Raw genomic sequence first — 21,018 nt, 5'->3', positions numbered from 1 at the left:
TTGACCGTTCTTCTTCTTTACGGGCACTATGTTTGCCAACCACGTGGGGTACTGTATTAGCCGGATGAAACCTGCTTGTTGAAGTTTTTCAATCTCCTCCTTAATCTTCTCTTCGAGATCTGGATGATATTTTCGTGTAGCTTGCTTAATTGGCTTGGAGTTTGGGAACACATCAAGATAATGGGAGACTAGGTCAGGATCTAGTCTGGGCATTTCCTTATATGACCAAGCGAACACATTTGAATACTGGCTTATCAACTTTAACAACTGTTCCCGCTTCTCTGGGCTAAGGCTCGAACTTATGAATATCGGCCTTTTAGCATCTTTTCCATCACTCAGATCTATTTCAATAAGTTGTTCGGGCTGAGGCTTCGGCCCATCTTGCATGCATTCTGGAGCCACTTCAGGCTTTATCACTATGTCATTGTCAGGAGGTGTAGACACCCCATTTTTGACCGACCTTAAGACTCAGACGTCACCAGTTGAGCACTCGGTGATTTTGCATATCGTGCTCGTTCAGAAGTTGCAGAGTCCTGGCTGCGAGCCCTGCCTCCGGACTTCCGAACCCTCTTCTGTGCCTTGCCTCGGTTTGCAAACCAGACTCGATTTTCTCTGTTTCTTTTCCTGAGGGGAGGAAGAGGTCCTGTAGACCATCCCTTAGTGGCCGTGGGCTACATTTTGTGGCCGCGGGCCATTTTGCCCATTTCGGAGTCCGGTTCCCGGTTTTCGGAGCCGTCAGGCCGTGTGCCTCGGTTCGGGACTGCTTAACCATCTCCTATTGCTCTGGTTTTTGGCATACTTCTTATTTGCTCCCTTTTGAGGGACACTGAGGTCTGAGAGACCCACTTCGTGGTCGAACGCCACTTTTGGTGCTTGGCAGCCCATTTTCGGGACCCCGAACTGCGTGTTTTGGCCCCCGAGCATTCGTTTTGCATCGGTTTGGGCTCATTTTTGGTGGAGACCTTATTTTCACTGTTAGAAAGCTTGTAGGAGGGTGGGAGGCCAGCAATTTTGCTGAAAAGCCAACTTCTTTTTGGTCAAAAGTGGTTCAGCATGAATCCGGGAAGGAGAAAAATCTGCGCGGCTTCACCGAAACGGGCGTAATTCTTTGCACAAGAGGAATTAAGATATGAGGCCACCACCATTGGAAAGATTACTTCCAGGGCTTCATTTTTCACTCAAGAATATCCCAATTCCAAGTCCGGGGGGGAGAGATGTGGTTGGTTGAAGTCTGCTTGGACCGAATCTGCGCGGCTTCACGAAAAAGGGCATAACTTTTTCTACAAGAGGAATTTTAATGCAAGGTTTGCGCCATTGGAAAGCTAACTTCTGGGGCTTCATCCTAGGGGGTGGCCGGCCACATTTTCCCTTTGACCTAGCCGGCCGGCTAGGGGAAGTGGCCGGCCGGCCACCTGCAGCCAAAATGTCAGGCCGGCCTGCTTCTTCAGGTTGAGTACATTCCAGCTGTGCCTTGGTTTTCCCCCAAAAATATCTACATCCGGGGGACCCTTTTGGAGGGAAAAAAGGCCTCATTTTCCCTCCACTTTGGCTAGACTCTTCTCTCCATCTCTTATCCATATAGAGAGCCTCCCAACTCTAGAGAAAGGGTTACAAGAGTTGCTTGGAGGAGATAGATACATATCACCCCATTTCCTTCAAGTTTTGGGCTCCATTTCTTCATCATCTTCAAGCTCTACCATCACCACTCCATTCCAGCAGCAAAGGAGGGGATTCCAGCAGCTTAGAGTCACCAAATCTGGTCCAAGAAGTAACAAAAGTGTTGGTCTTCAAAGGTAAGTCCAATTGCCCTATTTTCTAGCTCATTTTGGCACCATCTTTAAGCCATACATGCTTGCTGAGTTGAGCTCCGGCCATAACTGAAAGTGGCCTTCTTTTGAGCTCATTTTCATGTCTCATTAAGGGCTCAACCCTGTTTGAGCCCTCCATCTTGCACTTGCTTCATTATCCCTCTAAAATGTCATTTTCTTGCATGATATTTTTAGCTTGTGTGTGATTTGTTTTGGAGCATGTTGTAAACTGATAATAGGCTTATTTTGAGCCCCTCTTCAACATTGAAGAAGGGCTCAACACTATTTGGGACTTCCATGTTGTACTTACCTTTATACTCCCTTTTTGGTCCCTTTTTTGCATGCTTTGGCAACCCATTATGCTTCCATTTTTGGTCATTTTACAGTTCTGTAAATAGGCTTATTTTGAGCCCCTCTTCAACATTGAAGAATGGATCATCACTGTTTGGGACCTCCATATGCCACTTCATGTTATATCTCTGTTTTGGTCCCCATTCTTGCATGTTTTGTTAGCCTATCATGCTTTTGTTTTTGGCCATTTTACAGTTCTGGAAATAGTCTTATTTTGGCCCGTTCTTCATGTTTCATTAAGGGTCTTTGGCCGTTTGTGGAATATTTTGTATACTTTGTGTTATAGCCTCTTTTGAGCCTCATTTTGCATCGCATTTCTAGCATGTTTTTATACTGTTTTGGAGTTTTTACAGTTCTGTAAATATGCATATTTTTGGTCCCTCTTCAATGTTGTAGAAGGGAATTTTTCAGTTTGGGCTTTGCATATACCACTTGCCTCTTTGGCCACCTTTTAGCCCTTTTTCTTGCATAAGAGTGCAGCCATACCTGTGTTTGTTTTTGGGTTTTTTACAGTTCTTGAAAACATCATATTTTGGGCCCCTCTTCAATGTTGTTGAAGGGTCCTAACTCATTTGGAGTTAGCAGTTGTGAGTTGCTTCTTAATCCCATGTTTAGGGCCATTTCTTGCATGCTAGTTTTGCCCTATCTTGGTTTGCTGTTTGGCCATGACTTGTACTAGTAAAATGCTAATTTTGGGGCAGCCTTGCTTCTGTCTTTACATTCCATGTACCAATTTTGCATGTTTGGTATAGCTATAGGCCATTTCGGGTGCCAAAATTCGTGTTTCGGGACTATTCCGTGCATCGGGTGTGTTTTCGCCTCATTTCGGGGCTGTTTTCCCCCACATTTCATTGCTGAAAATCCATTAGCATGCTTGCATATCATTTTCCATGCCATTGCATTGCGTATGCCATTGCCTCGGTTTGCGTGCCCGTGTGCACGCATTTCGAGGCACTTCATTTTCATCCACCGGCATCCTATGTGAGTGTGGCTGAGGCTCTCTCATGTTGGTATAAGCCCATATCATGTTTTCCATGCCATTGCATTACGTATGCCATTGCCTCGGTTTGCGTGCCCGTGTGCACGCATTTCGAGGCATCTCATTTTCACAGCATAGTGCATACTAGGTTGTATCTTAGATCGCATTCTGTCATTTTCTCGGTTTGCGTGCCCGTGTGCTCGGGCACGCATTTCGAGGCATCTCATTTTCACAGCATAGTACATACTAGGTTGTATCTTAGATCGCATTCTGTCATTTTCTCGGTTTGCGTGCCCGTGTGCACGCATTTCGAGGCATGTCATTCCATAGCATTGTGTATGTTAGGATTGTATCTTAGTTGCATTTCATGCATGTCATGCATGTTGCATCATGTTCGGAATAGGAGTTAGCCCGGGCACGGGAAACGAGGTGCATTCCGTACTCCGAGTGACGGAATGTATCTCAATTCCCTAGTCACCGACACTCTGGATTATCCATGATGGAGTTAGGTCTTGTTGTGTTTTCATGTGCATTCATCCTATATTGAATTGTGCAATTCGACTCCTCGGCCATCATGCATCGATATGCGTGATTGGTGGCACGAGGATCGAGGCATACATATATTTGTGAAAATACATTGCTATGCCCCTTTCCTGCTCTTTGTTGCAGCAAAATGAAGAATCAGCAACTTTTCAGAGCTTGGCACGCTTTCCAAGAATAACTGCTCAACGGAGGCTAATTGGGGCATCCCGGTGGATTTCCGCGCAAGACAACCCGGACATGCATCATCCATCAGAAGCAAGGCAGTCCCTGGCTTGCATGCCGGTTTTATTTATTTTCTTAGTTAATTTGTTAATTAATTAGGAATTTGTATATTATTCGGACTGTAATATTTGGACTGTACTATTCTCTTATTCGGAACTGTATTATTTATTCGGACCTTCCGTGCGAGGGCATAACTGTAATAAGTGTGCGTGTGTGTGTTGTATGTCTTCCAACCCCACGTCTTTCTCCCTTTTATTTATCCGCTTTTGATGGTTAGATTAGGGCATGTTTAAATTAGCATACAGTATGACAGCATGTTTGCATCATTCATCTATTTTGCATGCACCGGGCTCGGCGCATCATACTAACTGCATTGTATTTTCAATTCCAATTTGAATACATGTTAGTTGTAGCATTTCATATGCCATGTTTAGAATAGCCGAGCCTGCTATAGTTGCATTTTTGCATGTGTTGCATTAGGCATCTCTGTATATTAGGATCATGCATAGATTATAAGCTTCTTTTTTGGCTTGGAGTACTCGGTGAGTTTTATCCTTTAGCATCCTTGCATGCGTGTGAGTGACTGCCATGAATAGCATGCTTACCATGAGGCAATATGCTTATGTGATATAACTGCCTGAATGCCTGTGGGTGAAGATTGGGTTACTTGGATTGGAATAAATCATCAACTGTTTGTTTTAAGCCCACTAGATAGTGGCAAAACCATCTTTTCTAAGCCCACCCGAGGGTGGCAAAATCTGCATTTTAAGCCTACTTGCGAGTAGCAAACCATCTTTCAAATAAACAAGCATGAAATGTTTTGTTCCAATTCGGGCGACCCAGTCTTTACTTATATGCTGTGTGCATCACGTGGTAACCTAGGCTAATAACCGGAATAAGAACACACAATGTTTTCAAAAATAGATATCATGGTTAGTAGAGGCCGATCTTTGATCGGGCGAGTGGGGGTGCTCACGAAGTGACCTTCCCCAATCGTACCCAAGTTCCCGAGCCGAGGCAACTTTGGTGATGACGGACACGTGGCCTTTGGCACCGAGTCAGGGTTTCCTAAATTTCCCAAAATAAAACATTTAGGTGGCGACTCTGTATCTGGCAAAGCAGTCCATGTTTGGCACTTCTTTCAAAAAATCTGTTTTTCTCAAAACGATTTGCCGGATTTGGACTCTTTGGTTCAGACTTAGAACCGTGACAAATTTGAGAGTCCTGAGCTGTAGTGACCCCAAAATGAACAGAACGGGACTCACCCTCCCGGGGCGTTCGGGGACGTCTACAGTTTCTGGCGACTCTGCTGGGGACTTAGAGAACTTGACTCGAACTCATGATATTTGTTTTTGACTACACTTGTGTGTTTCTTTGCATTGCATTTGCATTGGTGCGCCTAGGACACCGTGTTTGCCATCTGCTATTCCTGAACGGTTTGCCGGAGGCTTGTCTTGTCAAGGCATGACGATAAGGCTGACCAATTGTGGGCTCTGCCAGTATGGGAACACAAACCCCGGTTTTTCCGGGGCACCCTCTTTGACCATTCGACCTAGTGCATATTCGGATCCATAGTGACCATTCCAAACTAGGACAGGTTGCTTACCCGTTTATAGGTTGTTTGAAGCCGCTGCGTGCGTAGTGAAACCCTAGCTCTTGACAAAATAGGACAGGGAAACCCTACCCCTTCATAGGGGTGTTTTGGCTCTCACTTATCTGTTATGTGCTTTAGAGTGCGTCTCTACAGGAATGCATGTATCAGTGTATGAGTTTTGGCATCAGGCCTGCGGGCACCAGTTTGCGAATTTTGGCATCAAGCCTGCGGGCATTACTATCAGTATTTTGGGATTCAGTTTACCCGAGGGTAACAGTTTACAGGCCGAATTTTGGGACAGAATTCAATAGAGGGCACACTCATTCAACTATGCTCGTATTTGTTCAGATGGAATCAGGCTGAGGTGCTATCTATTTTCTCTTTTGCTAGGTAGTCTTGGAACTATAGCTTCAGAAGGCTCCGATATCCCCCGAGGTTCATCGAACTTGTGCTGATAGACTTTGTCAGGTCAGAGATTCAGTTCAAGGGCAATCAGTGTTCCTTTGCCAGAGGCAGGGTAAAAGGGCTAGTCGGGCACAAATCACCGGTTCAGCAGTTACCAGGTCAGCGGCCCTTATCCACCCCACCAGTGAACAGTCAGGCTGAGGTCTCAGTTTCTACTGCAGGGATAGATACCAACCAGTCAGATGGATCAGCCAAACACATCAGAGATGGAGGCAATGATGCGCCAGATGCAAGAGAGTATGAAACTCATGCAGCAGGATGCTGCCCGTCAGGAGGAATTTGCCAAACGGCAGGCTGCAATCATGGCCCAGCAAGCCGAGCTCATCACCAAGCTGCAACAGCAAAGCGGCGCGTCCGCTTCACAACAAGTTCCTCCCCCAGCAGGAGTTCCAGCACTTGGGGAGATGCCAAATGTCCAGGAAGGTACGGACATTCCGGTAGGGTCGGCTCTGCCCCCAATTTTACCTCAACTATCCAAAACACCTACCAATCTACCGGACTCTCCCTCCAAGTTCGAGGTTGACCCCACAGCGTTGAAGTTGAGCAAGCTTGAAAAGCTGTTCAAGAAATCCCAAGGGGTAAAGTCCATCCCGGGCATTGAGGACGGGTACACCGACGCAGCTGTAACTCTGCCGGACAGGTTCAAGATGCCTCACATCGACCGTTTTGACGGGTCAGGAGATCCCATGGTCCACTTGAGCTTGTTTTCAGATGTTTTGCGCCCGATGGGTTTGTCAAGATTACAGAAGCTCTCCCTTTTTGGCAGGACCCTGTCGGGTATTGCAGTCACCTGGTATGCCAAATTGGAGGATTCAGTGAAACAAAGCTGGGAGGAGATGGCCGAGGCCTTCGTCGCACAATATTCATACAATACCCAAATCGAGATTACGACCCGTGATCTTGAGACGATAAGGCAGGAGCCGAAGGAGAGCTTCTCAGAATTCGTGACCCGCTGGAGAGCCAAAGCCTCAATGATGACCATTAGGCCAACGGACAAAGATCAAATTCGGATGATTGTGCGCAATCTCCAGCCCAAGCTAATGCAGAAAATGATCGTGATCCCCTTCCCTACTTTCTCAGATTTACACGAGATGGGAGTGCAGATCGAGGATGCTATGAAGCAGGGCCTCTTTAACCAGGAGAAGGAGCAGCCCAGGAGGGCGTTTTCCCGCAGTTCGAATGCGAGCACCAGTGGTGATGCAGCTGCAAGATCTTCTGATGTGGGCATGGTGGCTACCACCGTATCAAAAACAGCTACCCCATTCACCGGTGCGTCCGGAAGTAGCTCACACGGAACCAAGTACCCACCTCGAGTCAAAAGGGTTTTCACCCCGCTTTATATGCCTTTGTCAAAAGCTTTAGAGGCCTTAATCCGGAAAGGGCATCTGAAACCGTTGGAACAACGGCCCCTACCCGATCCTATCCCTGCAAAACATGATCAGACTAAGTACTGCGCCTACCATCAGCAAACAGGCCATACTACCGACGACTGCTTTCGTCTGCGCCATGATGTACAAGATCTGTTTGACAACGGGATCATCCCCGCGCCAGTCCAGCAAAGTCTATCGGCACTTGATAGGTGAACTTGTGGGGGGGATAATGTGATCTAATCAAGGAATGAACCACCTGCGGATGGCGTTCAGATTATTCCAGCTGTGGTGGATGGCATGCACTATTTTGAGCAATGTACAGGTGCTGTGGTGGATGGCATCCACGTGTCTATCATCACCAAAGTTTCCTCGGCTCGGGAACTTGGGTACGATTGGGAAGGTCACTTCGTGAGCACCCCCGCTCTCCCGATCAAAGATCGGCCTCTACTAACCATGGTATCGAGTTTTGAAAACATATGTGCTCTTATTCCGGTTTATTAGCCTAGAATTACTATGTGATACGCATAGCATACAGGTATAGACTGGGTCGCCTGAATTGGAACAATACATCTCATGTTTGTTTTTGGAAGTGATTTGCTACCCGCAAGTAGGCTAAAATGCGGATTTTGCCACCCTCAAGTGGGCTTAGAAAACATGATTTTGCCACTCTCAAGCGGGCTTAAAACTCACAGTCAATGCATTATTCCAATTCAGATAATCCAACCTTCACACACAGGCATTCAAGCAGTTATATCACATAAGCAGTTAGCCTCATGGTAAGCATGCTATCATGGCAGTCACTCACACGCATGCAAGGATGCTAAAGCATAAAACTTACTGAGTACTCCAAGCCAAAACAAAAGCTATGTTAGAAATCCATGCATGATCCTAGCTATACAGAAATGTCTAATGTAACACATGCAAAATGCAACTAAAATAGGCTCGGCTATTCTACAGATGGCATGTGGAATGCTACAATTATCAAGTATTCAACTCGGAATTGAAATACGATGTAGTTAGTATGATGCGCCGAGCCCGGTGCATGCCAGACAGATGAATGATGCAAACATGCAAGCATAAGTATGCTAATTGAAACATGCCCTAATCTAACCATCATAAGCTGGTAAATAAAAAGGAGAAAGACGTGGGGTTGAAAGACATACATCACACACACGTACACTTATTACAATTGTGCCCTCGCTTAGAGGGTCTAAATAAATAATACAGTCCGAATGAGTAATTAACTACTCTAGCTAATTAAATATTACAAAAATCCTAACTAATTAACAAGTTAACTAGGAAAGCGAATAAACTAGCATGCAAGCTATAAAATGGACTGCCTCAGCTCTTGTTCCGAATGATGAAAGATGCATGCATGCTCGAAGTTGCTTTGTCTGGTCATACATGAACCAAATGCGATGGTCAGACATGCAACAACACGAACCAAATGGCATACACAATGCAAGGTGGACTTAAACCAATATGAGTGGACCTCAGCCACACTCAAATCAGTGGCCATATGATGGAAATGAGACAACCGAAACACATGCAAACATGCACGGATGCAAAGGATCGATCCTAAGGCATAACATGCAACTCTAACTAAGCATGGTAGAGGATGAAGTATGGCATAGAATGACATATGATACAGCTCTGAAATGGCACAAAAGATGGTCCTGAAACATGTGAATATGTCACACAAGGCATGCTAGGGGGCCCAGGTACCGAAACTAGTGAAGTGCGTTACACTAGAGGTACCCAAAGCAATGCACTAATGGAAAAATCAACCCCAAACAAACCCTAGGCAGGTCTTAAACAGTGGGGAAATGGCCTAAAATGATGGCTTGAAATGCGAAGAAATGGAGCTCATTCAACGGTCCGAAAACAAGACATTCATGGACAACTCTCAAGCACACTTAGGGGAGTAGAAAACATGGCAATATGGCATTCGTACAAGCTCTGAAATATGATGTATAATGGACCCAAAACATGAACACACCTCAGTATATGCATGGAATGAGCCTCAAAACTCAAGGTTAAGCATGGGTATTGAACTACAAGTATGCAAAACAAACATCATTCGACCATGAGACCCAAAAATAGAGCTAAGGCAGTCTAAAATATGCACAACATCAGTTTAAGGCATGGCCAAAAAGTGCTAAAATCAAGGGTCAACAAAGCATGCAAAGAAAGTTAGTGAACCATGAGTTGTACTACAACTATATGAAGCGTATGAGAGATCAGCAAACCAGCCAAAAACATAAGTATTCCATGCCAAAATATGCCCAAAAACCCACTGAAACTCAGTCAATGCATGCAAGAATGATGGGCTCCTTTGAAAGGCCAATAAGGGGGTTGTTCTACACATGCATGATGGACACACACAATGAAAAAACCACCTCTGGACAGAGGTTCTGAGGGTCCTAAAACCCACTAAAAAGAGCCTAAAAGGGGTTTAGGAAACATACAAATAAAGGCCCCTTTGAGAGGCCTTGAATGAGATTGTTCTACACATGTATCAAAGACACAAAATATGGCCAAAAGGGCTCTAGACAGAGTCAAGGCAGACCTTGAAACTCACAAATAATGGCTTGAAACAAGACTTCTCAACATGCAAAATGGAGCTCCTTTGGAAGGCCAACAAAGCTAGTGAAGAGAACAAGGGGTGAGAGGGTCACCCCTCTCTGATTTTAGGGCTCAAAAACACATCTAAGCCACTGAAAATCCACTGGATTTCAGTGGCTAAAAGGCCAAACCAAGGCCAATGCAAATGCTCAAATGCATGGCTCAAAGCATGAGGAAATGAAGCATGAAAGGGGGTAGATGACCCCGAACAGAAAAATGACCTTGAATAAACTTGAAGAGGAGCTCAAAAAAAGACTTTTTTTAGTTTATGTCGAAGTCCAAAAATGCTTGCAAATAGGGCTAAACTATGGAGCAAAACAATGTCAAAATGGGGGAAATGAGGACTTACCATTGTAGCACAGCAATGCAGCAAGTTCTGGACCAAGAAGGTGAGTCTTCAACCTCTGAAAAATAGTTCCAAGATGATTGAATGGATGGTGGAGATGGTAGGCTATGAGGTGTGGTGTAATGGCCAAGAACAATAGGGTATTTGAGCTTGGATGAGAGAGATATGGGGGGTGGAGTATATATGCCTTGGTTGGTTTTTCTAACCCTTGCAAATGGAAGGGGAGTGTTGGTTTTATAGAGGAGAAGAGCCAAGACTTCTTGGAGAAGCCTTAAGAGAGGGTCAAAGCTTCTCAAAGAAGCTTAACCAAAAGGGTCAAGCTTCCTCAAGAAGCTTGACAAAAGAGTCAAGCTTCTCTAAAAAGCTAAGCAAAAGGGTCAAAACCAACTTAAAAAGACCAACAAAAGGCTCAAAATCTTGGATTGTGGGTCAAATGCTACACAGCTGGCACAGTTGTATGCAACTCAAGAAAGCCAAAAACTAGAAGGCTGGCCGACCAGCCAAAGTGGTCGGCCTACCACTTCTCCTGGTCGGCCGACCAGGGGTCAAAAGGGTCAAGGTGAAATGCTGGTCGGCCATACCAAAATGGTGGCCTCCCAAATGAGTAGAATACAGCTGTATGGTGGGAGACCAGAAAATGTGACCCAAGAGAGAGAAAAACTAGCTTTCTAGCAAGGTTCAAAAGGGTCAGGAAGAAAAACTGGTTGGCCTACCCATATTGGTGGCCTCCCAGATAAGTACAACACAATGGTGGTATGGGAGACCAGAAATTAAGGTCCAAAAGTGAGAAAAACTGGCTTTCTGTCAAGAAAACTGGTTGGAGGAGAGATAAAATGGTTTTCAAAAGAATTTCTGGTCTCCCACCATCCTACCACCTTCCAAACAATGAAAATAGGGTCCATACCAAAAATAAACCTTAACCGATGCAAAACGAGGGTTTGGGGGCCAAAACACGCGGCCCAGGGCCCCATAAACAGGCTGTTAGGTACTAGAAGTGGCGTGCGACCACGAAGGTGGTCTCTCGGGCCACAGTGTCCCTCAAAAGAGAGAAAATAAGGTGTGTGCCAAAAATCGGAGCAAACGGAGGTAGTTAAGCGGTCCGGAATCGAGGCACACGACCGACGGCTCCGAAAAATTGGTAACTGGTCTCCAAACGGGAAAAATGGCCTACGACCACGAAACATAGCCTACGGCCACTGAAAGATGGTCTACGAGGCCTCTCTCTCCCTTCGGGAAGAGAAAATAGAGAAAACAGGACCTGGTTCGCAAATCGAGGCAAAGCGCAAAAGAGCTCCGAAGTCCGGAGGCAAGGCTCGCAGCCGAGACTCTGAAACCTCAGAACGAGCACAATATGTATCATCACCGAGCGCTCAACCGGTGACGTCTGAGTCTTAGGGCCGGTTAAAAATGGGGTGTCTACAGTTGCCCCTCTTTGACAGAACTCAGAAGTCATAAGTGATGGGAGTGAATGTCAAAGCCCAGAGGCGACCCATTTTTGACAAGGCCGAAGACTTAGACAAACAGGCGAGATAAACAAAGATGTGGCCGCAGGCATGCCCGCAGGCAGGGGCAAAATGCAGAATGAAATACACCAAGCCGGACGTAACTCATGATCATGCAAAGCAGCAAGCTGTAATGAGGCAAGTATTCACAATAGATGCAACAGTTTTAAGCAAGAATGCAAAGCAACAACTACATTTCATGCAGTTTAAGAATGCGGAGAATTATTCAATTCTCGCCACGTCTCACACGGAGGAGATACAATACCTGCACGGCTCGTCTGGTCACACCAGCCTCAAATGAACCGTACATACAATATCGTGTCTGTAAAAGAGGGAAACTTAACAAGCACAACATAGTTAGCAACATATGTTCAACACTATGTTAAGCACAAATGAACAAGGTACCGGTGAGAAAGCGCATCGCAATGCAAAAAGAAACGTGCATGACAATGCAAGTTACGCATGGAGGCATGACAATATCAATGAAACGTGCACAACAATGCAAGTGATGTGCATGAGAATGCAAGTGACGTGCATAACAATGCAGGATAAGTGCAAACTCGAATGCGTATTTGACATAAAACAACGAGCAAAGAAATGCAAGTTTCGACGAGGGTGACTCAATCGCGGCCTCCGATTTACCTCCCAGAAGGGTCACAACATATTCAAAAAAGATACACCTCGCTCTTGACGAGTAACGATGAAACACGCATCGAAAGTTGGAGTTGAAGTTCCCGCGGAGGGATTTCGCGACGAAAAGTGCACTTTCCTTGTACTTTCTCGGGTGCCGGGACTCCGATCACTACCAAAATTTGCAAGGAGTTCAAAGAGACCTTGGAGACCACCTTGGGAGCACCACCGACCAGGTTTGGAGGCCATTGGAGGTCACCGACCATGTTTAGTGAAGGGGGGTGGTCGGCCTACTAGAAAAGGTGGTCGGCCGACCACCTAGCCCAAATTCGGGGCAATTTGGTACTTTCACACTTGAATCTTTAAGTATACTCGGTCAAAGCCCTTTTTGCTCACATCTTTAGATCCGAAATCACCTTCTCCTCCTTCCTAAACTATTTTCTCCCTCAGATCTGCACTCTATACGCGTTTTCCAATGTCCCACGCAAAGTTGTTTCGCGAAAACTTTCAGTTCTCTTCACTTTGAACCGATTAAATTTTGATTTCGGTGCTTCTTTCTCCATTTTCACCACTTGAGGTAAGTTTGTCTCAATATTTGGAACATTTTCTCAGGAGTTGACTTTTGTTGACTTTTTCATTTCCCGAGAGTTGATTTTTGTTGACTTTTTCCAATTTTGGCTTATTTTGCTCATTTTTGCTCCTTTTTACAGATTTTTCGAGATGGCGGGTCATTTTCCTTATGGTGGAGGTCCTCCCGGTGCCGGAGGTGATCCAGACATCATGTCCTTACCCCCGAGGATTCGGCCCTTCGATCCCGAGAGGTATCACCCTCGGGATCATATCCTCCTTCGGGCCGTCTTCTACCATTTTATCGATTTTGATGATCGAGCACCCGTGGATTTGCTATTACGGGAGCTGGAGTCTCACCTCTCTCATCAGGCACGGGAGGTATGCACCTCACTTTTACGTTTTTCGCAATGTATTATGCATTTTCTATGCATTTCATGCTTTCGCTATGTTTATCTGCTCATTCTAGCACACAGCTTGTTCTAAACACTTAGTCTATAACACAGTATTCCGTTTGCATCTTGAACACACAACCCAATCACTTGAATTTCTGAACACGCGGCCCGCATATTTATTGTGAACACACAACACACACTTGCTGAGAGTTGAACACACAGCCCAACTTTGAATTTCTGAAGTCTGAACACACAACCCAAACACTTGATGTCGAGCACACAGCTCGAACTTTGAGATGAACACACAGCCCACTGATTTTGAAATCTAAACACACAGCTCAAATACTTGACGTTGAACACACGGCTCGAACTTTGAGATGAACACATAGCCCACTAATTTTGAAATCTGAACACACAGCTCAAACTCTGAGTTTCTGAACACGCAGCCCAAATTTGAGGTGAACGCATAGAACACACTTGTATTTGTACACAGCTCACAGCATTATATCTGATTGGTTTGCACACAACTTATACATTTCATTTGCACGTAGCTTATTCATTTCATTCTGAAACTGAATACATGTGTTCATTATGAATGCAGGTGTCTTCCTGTGTCACACGAGGATATGACTCCATTGTTGCGAGGGAGTGGTACACAGAGCTCCTGGAGGTCGTTCGAGATTGGGTTGACCAGGCAGGGTTCAGACCCTTTTGCACTGGGATATCTCGCTATCCTACTAGCAGGACATTGATGGGGGCTCTTGTAGAGAGATGGTGGGATATCACTAACTCCTTCCATTTCTCGGCCACCGGGGACATGACTATGACCCCGTTCGACTTTGCTGTAATGACAGGCCTTGACGTGGGAGGCTGGGCGATCCCTTATGATGAGGATATGGGCGAGTGGGAGGCCGCCTGGATCTATCTATTGGGAGCTCGCCCACCGGTTGACAGAGCATCAGGCAGGATCCGGTACACTTGGTTCTCCACACATTTCAGGGGGACTGAGCCCGAGACTCCCGAGGAGACAGCGCAGTACACTCAAGGTTTTTTGATGTTCCTCCTCGGGACTACTCTGTTCTCCGATAGGGGGAACACCGTCGGACTCTATCTGCTGAGTGCCCTGGTAGACCTATCACAGGTCAGTCGGTATGACTGGGGTGGCGCCGGCTTGGCTATCCTCTATTGCTACATGAGAACGACCTCCCGCGGATGGGGGAACATAGTTGGCGGTTATTGGAGAGCCTGGGAGGTACTTTCTGCCCTCTTTGATTTACATTTCTACTTTTCGTTATCTGTACACTGCACGCACGACACACTTTACATTCTGTACGTTGCATTCTGCTCTCAACATTCTGTATTCTCTATACATTCTGTATTCACGTTCTGCACTCGGCATTCTGTATTCTGATGGCTATTGCCTTATTTTCTATAGCTCTGGGTTTTCGCGTACTTTCCGACGCTGGCCCCGGAGCTCGAGGTGGCGGTGCCTTTCACGACCCCTTATTCACTTGTATTCGAGGGCCAGTACAGGTCGAGGGCCCGAGAGACTTTGCCCTACTTGCGGCAGTATTTTCACACAATGCGGCCGACAGAGGTAATTCAGAACTCTCAGTTCTCCATATTTTCATCTTTGATTCATATTGCACATTTATGATTTCTAATCGGCTCATGCATTGGTTATCCGCAGATCACATGGCAGCCCTGGGCGCCCTTGGGTGGGAACACCCGATTTCAGCTTGCTAGGGGGTGGACCACTTCCTGGTACAGGATCTTATTTGAGGGGCCCGTTGGTAGGGCCTGGTTTTTGGGGGATCGCTTCATGCGTCAGACTATGGGCTACCCCCAGCAGAGTGTCCCCGCAGCACCTCTGGTCGACATGTGGTCCACTGAGGGGCTCACTCCCCAGGATGTTGAGTCGGCCATGTTGGGTACTGATGTACTTCTGCATTTGGAGGAAGGGGAGTACGCGACCTACCGTCATACATACTTGATGCCTCCGTTGACAGGTGTTCGTACTCCCACGAGGAGCTCTGCTGGCATGCCATCATCGAGTCGATCCCGGGCTGCAGATGTCCTTTCGACCAGCAGAGCCGGCACATTGAGAGGTGGGGCTGGACTGGTTCCCCCTATCCCCCCGACTTATCATCATGCCAGATGGCCAGACATTCTAACCGAGTTGACGGGTTGGCGATACGGGACTTCCTACCCGATTCCGATAGAGCATCCCATAGCTGATCATCGATACGTCAGTGATCCTGACTCACCACCGGTATGCTCCACTGCTTTTCATTTATCACTCAGATACTTAGACACTCATTTATTCATTGATGATTTGAGCTTGTATCTGCAGCCACCCAGAGAGTACATGGAGGGGATGCTCGGATTGGTGGCCTCACTTGAGGGCATGGTCTTGCGGAGGGAGGCACAGTTTTCCATCCTCGGTGTCTCGGTACTCTTTAGCTTTCTTGCATTTATCATACTTCTGATGACATGCTGAACTTGAACATTTCACTGCATTGATTGACTGTATGTGTAGAGCACATCTGACACACACCTCATTCATGTACTATATTTGCATACATCCGCTCTATGTAGCTTTCTTGTCTGTGCATCTGATATACATATTTTGGCTGATGTATTCGAATTGCACTCTTTCTTTTCAGATGCCTTCGTTATATACTGAGCCACAGGTCGGGCCATCTAGGCCTTCCCGGGGAGTTGGGAGAGGGGGTTCGACTCGCGGCCGAGGCAGACACAGAGCACCTATTGTGGAGGAGGAGTCCAGCTAGGAGGAGGAGCCTGCACATCCTCAGTTAGAGACATCCGCTGACAGAGAGGGTGGCTCTGGTTCCGATTCCGGTAGTGGAGATGAGGCTAAGGAGGGTTCCGAGGATGACAGCCCCGATTCAGATGACGATGATGGTGCAGAGGCTGTTCCGCAGAAGAGAACGAAGAAGGCCTCTTACTCCTGTGCTTGATAGCATTGATACAGTTGTTCCCTGCTTTATTTGCCTTTTTTTTTACTAGTAGTTGTAGCACATTGTACATTATTAGGCAGTTTTATTTTCTGTAAAACTTGTACCCTTGTTATAAAATGTTGTAACAAAGGAAGCATGATGGAATGAAATAGCTTTTTAAAAAAGTGTTGCATTTTATATTCTTAGCATCGCATCGCATCATTTCGCACGAAAATGAGATTGAATGGAATTGTGCACTGAAAATTGCCAAGTCAGGTAACGAACCGACACAACAAACTAAACAATCAACTTACTAAGAAAAGACACATACTTAGCATGTTTACAACTCGATAAACAAGACACAACAATGTTGATTAAACAAAGAGTAACAACTCAATATACAAAACTCAATGGCTCGACAAAACTTAACAACTCGATAAACTTAACAACTCGACAAACGAAACAACAACTTGATAAGCAAAACAATAACTCGATTTTGGGTGACGGAACGCATCTGAAACAAAGAAAAATTCGCACATTCAACACTCTCGATGCATGGAAATGCTAGGAATTCTCTTCCAAAAGCTAGGACAAGACCAAAGCCCTACTTTCCTCCATGGCCGACCATCATAGGGAGCTGGCCGACCAGCTTTTTCCATCAGAGACCAAGGGGGGTGGTCGGCCTACCAGAACAGGTGGTCGGCTGGCTACCTGGCTTAGCCACCACCAGATTCTTGACACGTGTCCCCCGAATAGTGCCTTACCTTTTATAAAAGTCTCAGCTTCGTGGTTCTTTCCTTTCATCTTAGTTTTGCATCAAAATGGAAGCATTTCTCATCCAGAATCTCAAAGCTTGGATTGCTTCTCTAGACGGCTCGGAAAAGTTGAACTTCCTGGGCTTCGGCTTGAATGCACTATTCACGCTGGGCCGTACTCCGCTGCATCTTCCTTTCCTCCATGCCGTGGCAAGGTTTTGGAATCCAATAACACACGTCTTTAGCTTTAGCGGGCAAGAGATGTGTCCTACCTTCGAGGATTTCCAAGTTTTGATGGAATCCAAGCGCAATGAGGAGATCTTGCCTCAACTCCGATTTGGCCACGTCCAAGCCCTAGGACGAATGTGCGGCCTCATTTTGCATGATACTCGATCATTGGTTCACAACGGGGAGCTGGATATCCCAAGCTTGGTTCGCTGGTTTTCTGATGCTGGTGACCGCGACGACCATCATTGGCAGGGCTATCGGTGACACGCGCTTTACCTATTCTTGCAATCTCACTTCTTGCTTGCCCCGGGTTCTGGTGGATTCAGTGTCCGGTTGATCGAGGTTGCCCAAGGTTTGAAGGAGGGCAAGAGCTGCATCGCCATGACATTGGCTGAGACATTGATGGGCTTAGACGCTTTTGTAACAACCCTCATACTGTTTACTGATTAATGACTGATTGATTACCGATAATCACCGATTACTGTTAAACGGAACTGATAATGACTGATAACTGACTGAGGATTGAACTGATTAAAGTACTGAACTGACTGACCGAAATTGAAACTGAATTGAGTGAATACATCTGTTTGAATTGTATTTTATCTGTTGACTGTTTGTTTGATCTGTTCGTGTTTTATGTTTAAACTATTAATTGAAGGCCTTATCGGCGGCCGAACCGGAAATGGGTTAGTGTATTATGATCGTCATATTTAATATGATTTTATGGTATAATTATCTGAAAACTGATTAGGTACGATTAAATTAGATTAAATATTGATCAATTGCAGAGTTGGCCTTATTTACCGAACTACCCCTAGTGGACCACTATCTCGCACACACACTTGAGCCTTATACATTGAATCAAACATTTCTTTGGCCTATTTGTGAGACCCTTAGCCGACCATAGAGAGAGAGAGACTTGAGGAATTGAGTTCATCTCAATATTGCTTGGAAATTGAAGAATTGTTGAAGGGTAGATTGCATATTTGAGCTCCCTTCTTGAACTACAAGACTAAAGGTAGCTCCATTGTCTTCTTGTGCATGTTTTAAGTTGATTCTTGCATGGTTCATGTCGTATTGATGGAGTGTAGAGCCAAAACATGGTTTAGATGTTGAATTGTGGCTTAATTGTTGCATGCATGTACATATATTGAAGTTTTGAGGTGGTAGTTCATAATACCTCACATGCATGTCCATCTTTTGGTCATACTCCATGAGTTCATCTTGTTTTTGAAGGTTTGAGCTCTTTTGAAACAGCATTAAAGCTTTGAAAATGATTTAAGATCATGCATGTTTGCATGTTCTCCATGTTCTTGGAAAATGGTTTGAAATTGGATTTGAATTAAACACCATTGGGCTTTGATTTCTCAAATTGAGCTTTGAACCATGTTATTCTATGTGTTTATAAATGTTTTCTGGAAATTCAGCCCAAGAGGATCGGTTTTGATGCATTTAAACTTGAGTTTGAGCTTGGAGGTGCAATCTGGGTTTTCCAGATTTCGCACTTCCGCTCGAGCGGGGAAGTTCCGCTCGAGCGTGGAATCCGAGTAACCAGTATCTCTTTGCACTGTTTTACAGTCCGCTCGAGTGGAGGATCGGGCGCTCGAGCGGAGTCATGTCTCAAGCTCGAGTGGGCGTCGAGCGGAGATTTCACCCATCCAGTACTTTTACAGTACGCTCGAGCGGGAAAGTTTACGCTCGAGCGTGTACCTTTATTGCATGACCGCTCGAGCGGGGAAACCTGCGCTCGAGCGGGACTCTGTTTTTCTGAAAATGCTTTTAAGTGTGCCTCCTTGCATCCTCATCCCACCCTAGGCATTCTTAGGCCTAGTTTAAGACATCTTATAGAGGATATAGAGGTAGAACACACCGAGGCATTAGGGATTAAGTTGTTATATTTCCCAACTGCGTAGGTTAGTGTGTTCAATCTGTTAACTGTGTAGGGTTGGCGACTGGGGAGACACGCTCTAGCTTACTGTAGCCCGAACTCTGTGAGTAACAATTGTGTAAAGATATGTTCAAATGATTATCTTCTGAATACTGAACTGAACTGTTTACTGAACTGCTATTGTTTACTGAATGAATGTATGTCCTATATTCTAAACTGTACTGTGGCATCCTTGGCATCTACTGTTACTGTTACTGTTACTGTTACTGTTACTGTTACAGAGATCTCTGTCAGTTCCCTCGTGGAACCACTACTGTTTACTGACTGATGGCCATCATTACTGTTCGGTCTTTAAGACCTACTGTTTACTGCTATGCTAATGGATGTACCACATATGATTGAATAACTGTTCTGACTGAAATACTGATTTAATGGACTGTTTTCATTACTGTAAGGACATTTCATTCATAACCCCTTTACGCATTATGTTATTCATTGGGCTTTAGCTCACACCAGATCGGAGGTAGGAGCGTGGGTTAGACTCCAGTTTTGTCAAGCCAGCCTTTGTGCCTCACTGCGAGGTTCCGAGCCTAACGTGTTAGGGCTTAGGGGTGTTTTACAATTCCCCCTTTTGTACTGTTTCACTGTTCTGTATAGACTGAATGTTTACCATACTGTTATCTAGGGTTGAGTCCCTAGTCTGAATGATTGTAAATATTGTGCATACCGTTCTGTACTGTCTACGTATAAATGTATGAAAAATCTTTTCATATAGACTGTCGCAGCTCATTGGGCAATGTTTATTTACTGTTTTGGCTTCCGCCAGGCCCTGTACTCTGTTTTACTGTATTACTGTCCTGCAGGCCTTCGGTAATCTCGGATTACTGGCCGGTTACGGTGCTAAACCCATAGGGCCGGGTTTGGGTCGTGACAGCTTTTCATCGCCGGGAGACGGCTAGGCTTGCGGGGAGCCCACTACTATTGCAGGTAATGTTTCCCACCCAATCTCACATATGTATAGCTCACATCACTCGGCTCTCAGGCTCGGTTTTTCTCACAAAACCCTTTCCTTCCTTTTCTCTCATCGTACATCTCTCTATTCTTTATTCTCTTATTTTTCATCCCTCCCCAGGTGTGGTTGATGGACAAGTTACAGATTGTGGAGCCTTGCCCAGCATACTCAGCTCGCGGCTACTTTTTTCGACAACGCCTGGTCGATGCCCTAGATGAGGAGTGGTGGTACCACTGGATGTGCAATTTGTCTGCAAACTGCATCGCTTGGTGCTGCCCTTGGCTCAATCTGCCGGCAATGAGTTACAACATGACCCGTCAACCTGGGATTCAATTGATTGGCATGACACACTGTGTCTTCTATTTTTCGTTCCGATTCCGGCGTCAGTTCGGGCATGATCAGACTTGCCTGCCAGTGGGGATAGAGTACCCTGCTGCGTTCCTAGCCCGAGGCGCACAGCTTGCCCGGTATGTCACAACATGGAGGACTAGAGAACTCCTGGCCCCACTCCCACTTTCAGTTGCACTTTTTCTGATGAGTGCTTGGATTGGCTCAATGAAGAGGCACAGGAAGGGCCCACTTTGGCATCAGAGGCTTCAACCAGCTCTGGGAGTGGGCGCAGGAACACCTGACTTATCTATGCCCCGGATTTATTGTTTTATTAGTACTTTCAAGTTTTCTTTATTAATGTAATAAAAAGCAACTTCAATTTGTATGCAAGAGTAGGAGAACTCGGTAGTGAAATCAATGAAATTGAAGGTTGTGGGTACTGAAAATT

General features: G+C 45.6%; 1 protein-coding gene across 1 annotated transcript in view; it reads left to right on the top strand.

Annotated features, from left to right (window-relative positions):
* LOC114304271 (protein MAINTENANCE OF MERISTEMS-like) overlaps positions 1–16,555 on the top strand; it is a 37,593-nt gene extending 21,038 nt beyond the window's left edge. Inside the window, exons 2-6 of the mRNA XM_082917154.1 lie at positions 13,999–14,649; positions 14,833–14,994; positions 15,088–15,669; positions 15,751–15,849; positions 16,064–16,555. Coding sequence (XP_082773280.1) covers positions 14,149–14,649; positions 14,833–14,994; positions 15,088–15,669; positions 15,751–15,849; positions 16,064–16,189 — 1,470 coding nt within the window. The 5' untranslated portion in view covers positions 13,999–14,148 and the 3' untranslated portion in view covers positions 16,190–16,555. The remainder of the gene's footprint in view (positions 1–13,998; positions 14,650–14,832; positions 14,995–15,087; positions 15,670–15,750; positions 15,850–16,063) is intronic.
* The last annotated feature ends 4,463 nt before the right edge of the window (positions 16,556–21,018 follow it).

Source organism: Camellia sinensis, chromosome 2 (assembly GCF_055761805.1).
Source record: "Camellia sinensis isolate YWXY chromosome 2, ASM5576180v1, whole genome shotgun sequence".
Classification (NCBI taxonomy): Eukaryota; Viridiplantae; Streptophyta; class Magnoliopsida; order Ericales; family Theaceae; genus Camellia; species Camellia sinensis.
Note: the sequence above shows the minus strand (reverse complement) of the source record. Positions and strands in the feature narration are given on the sequence as shown.